Below are 3,366 nucleotides of genomic sequence, written 5' to 3' on the forward strand. Positions count from 1 at the left end.
AAATTTATTTATTTAAATAAATATTGTATAAATAAAGATGATGTTAGGAGAGAAAATGGAGAAAAATTGGTGAAAGCGTATTCATTATAATATTTTGGTTGAATAAACAAAAGAAATAGTACCTACCCTCAAAATATAACAACTAATTTAAAACGTATCTACAAGAGAACAAGATTCTAAGACTATTTCTTTATTCATCGTTAAAATCATCCAAATGAACAAAATAAACTAAAAAATAAGAATTTCAAATACACAAATAAGTACAAGCTAGCACAAATGAGTAATAGCTAGTCTTGGATGTATAATTCACATAGTATTCGATTTATGATGAATGATCTCCTACCATAAATCTAGTAATCTACAATAGCATATTGATTGCATTTGGTCTAATTCACATAAATACCCGATGTATGAGAATGATCTCCTACCATAAATCTAGTACTCCCTCCGTTTCGCAATATAAGGTACGCATGATATTTGAGGTCGAACTTTGACCGTTAATTACTCTCAATTTATGTTGATAAAAAAATTAAAAAAATAATATCATTATAGTATTTTTCAAAACGAATCCAACGATAAAATTTTTATAATTTTTATTTAACGTATTTGAGAGATATTTGTGGTCAAAGCAAAATTTCGTAAAATGCAAATGACTTATATTTTTGAATTATATTGATTGCATTTGGTCTACATCATGTACATCTTTTATACACGCACATTCTCCAACTACAAGGTACACATAGAGAATCGAAATTCATCAACATGTAAAATTTTAATGTATTGTGTAAATCCAAAATTCAACCTTACATTTCATGATTTTATCACATACTACTTCTATAGTTCTATCCAAGATAGTAGTATGAATTTAGTAATTAACCAAATGTAACAGAACTTTCTAATATATATTTACAATCTACAAAAATCATCAAATAAAAAAAAAGTTGAATAAACTATAAGCAACAAATGGAAAATTTACCAGTAAATTAAAAAACCCTCAAAATGAATTCATTTCCAATCTATACATTCTTCTTTCTTTTCTCTTGAACAATTCTTTTGCAGCTTCTTCAAAAATTTCTTCACCTTTAAAAACTTCATTTTCTCTCTCCTCAACATTACCACCAACTTTCTTTTCAGGCTTAATCATAACAAGTGTTGCACCTTTCACAATTTTCCCAGAATTTGGTAATTCCAATTCTTTCACATACCATAATTTCATCACCAAATTTCCAGCATAAACCATTGAAATTGAATCTGCTGAAACTTCTGAAGTTGATTCTTGTGTTAATTCCAATGATGGGTTTTCAATTTTATCATTGTTGTTTGTAATTGTACTAGTAATTTTGATTGAATCTCTCAAATCTTTAATTTGCTTTGAATTCATACTTAATTTCCCTTGTTTTCCTGCATCTGAAATCACAACTTTGCTTAATTTTGGACATTGACCCACCATTTTTTTCACCAAATTATGCCTTGATGATGATGCAATTAAGCAAGAAATTATCCATATAATCCTTAATTTTAACTCATCATCAGAAAAAACTTGCACATCATTTTCAATACCTTCATCAATTTCTAACCCTTTTTTCTCTTTTCTCTCAACAATTGAAGTTGCACCCAAAATTGCACAATTTTCCAATTCTTTACCAAATTCAGCTTCCCATTTCAACAATGGAATGTTCTTATTAATCCCAATTTCACCGCCATAGCAGGGGAGCTCGAGATTAATTGATTGAATATCTTGGAAATTCTTCAAAGTATTTACAACCCATTTCAAAATATCCAATCCACCAACATTTTTGGATAAAGAATTCATCTTTTTACTCAAAATCGCTTGTTGAATAAGATGAATTGGTTTGAAGATGAACTTAAAGATTGGATTTTTGAGAAAACTCTTCGACCCAGTTGATGATTTTGAAGAATCTTCAATGGGTTTCTTTGATTTTGGAAGATTGTTGTTCATTTTGATTGAAATTGAATCAACTTCAGAGACTAAAGAAGAAAATCTCTTTGAAACAAGGAGACAACGACATAAAGATTTTGCATCAAAAAGTTTGTTGATGATTAATAGAAGAATTGGGTCTGGAATAAGATCAAAGTAATCAATTCCTTCAATTTCATTTTCAATCATTGATTGATTGTAGTATAAATCTGCCATGGAAATTGAAATTGAAATTGAAATTGAGATTTGTTTTGTGATCTGGTTTAAGGAGACAAAAAAAAAGGGGTATTTTTTTTTTTCTGGTTTTGCAAGTGAAGAAAGATAGAAGAAGAATTGTGGATTATGTAGAAGATGATATAGAAGTGGTCAAGTGGATATGTATAAAATGGTGGTTTTATTGTGAGGTGAGCGTGGTTTTTTGTGGGAGGTTTTTGTCGTGTTGATTAGCTACGCGGTTTGACGCAAAATTAGACACGTTGAAATACTAGGCCAACGGGTTTACATGTATAGATGGGATTGGAATTTTTGGATGGTCCCACTCCCACATTTTATTAGAGCTAATCAAGATTAGCCCGGCCTGCGTGTTTTGAGCACGTTTTTCCAGCCTGTGGATCGAAATATCGGATTTTGGCGTGGATTTTTTTGGCCCGACCTACAATTTTAACCCGAACTGGCCACTTTTCTTTGCTAAAGTCCGATCAGGCTCATGATCACCACTACCTTTTAGTAGTGGATAACGTAAATAGGAACATACAACCAAGTATATTTGGAGAGAGTTGGCTCAAGTGGTAAGTAGCTTGATGTCGCTTAAGTGAGATCTCGAGTCCGAGCTTCACCTTATGCAAGAGCTCTTGTTGGGAGACTCATCACCAAAGCCTGGTGTACTACCCGGGCCAGACTCGAATGTAGTCGGAGCAAGTCTCCGGTGAACCGGGTGGTCGGGCAATCCAAAAGAAATATATAATATGATCAAAGTAGAATTTGTAATATTGCCAAAAGTCAAAATAGTAAAATTAAAATAAAAGGATGATGTAATTTATTTTTTGTTTTAAGTACATTAGTCCATTCATCTAACTCATTTCGTGTTGGTATGTGAGCATAAATCGAGTACATGTTCCCTCCAATAAAACTTTGGTATAGCCACATATACAGGTTTGTGTAACACTCCGACTTTATCATTTATATATACCTCTATGCACAAGTATTTTTATGCGATGGTCTTCCTACTAAATTTGAAGAACAACCTAATAAATATGTTTAAACATTCCAAATCCTCCATACATTACATTCAAAACAGTAAATTATCATGACACAACAATTTTATCATTTTTAAACATGCGATAATCTTTCCTAATTTTTTGTTTAATCTTATAGCTTTGAGCCCTCATATCCAACATATAATTTCTACAAGTAAAGTAACATTTGTT

General features: G+C 31.3%; 1 protein-coding gene across 1 annotated transcript; it reads right to left on the bottom strand.

Annotated features, from left to right (window-relative positions):
- Positions 1–753: 753 nt before the first annotated feature.
- LOC104890065 (F-box protein At1g30200) lies at positions 754–2,318 on the bottom strand. Its single transcript, XM_010675424.4, has one exon. It carries the CDS (start codon positions 2,153–2,155, stop codon positions 995–997), a length of 1,161 nt encoding a protein of 386 aa, XP_010673726.2. The 5' UTR covers positions 2,156–2,318; the 3' UTR covers positions 754–994.
- Positions 2,319–3,366: the final 1,048 nt, after the last annotated feature.

The sequence above is a fragment of the Beta vulgaris genome, chromosome 4 (assembly GCF_026745355.1).
Source record: "Beta vulgaris subsp. vulgaris cultivar EL10 chromosome 4, EL10.2, whole genome shotgun sequence".
NCBI classification, from domain to species: Eukaryota; Viridiplantae; Streptophyta; class Magnoliopsida; order Caryophyllales; family Amaranthaceae; genus Beta; species Beta vulgaris.

Coding starts and splice junctions, on each gene's coding strand:
- LOC104890065 (XM_010675424.4), bottom strand. CDS start 2,155: ATGGCAGATTTATACTACAATCAATCAATGATTGAAAATGAAATTGAA.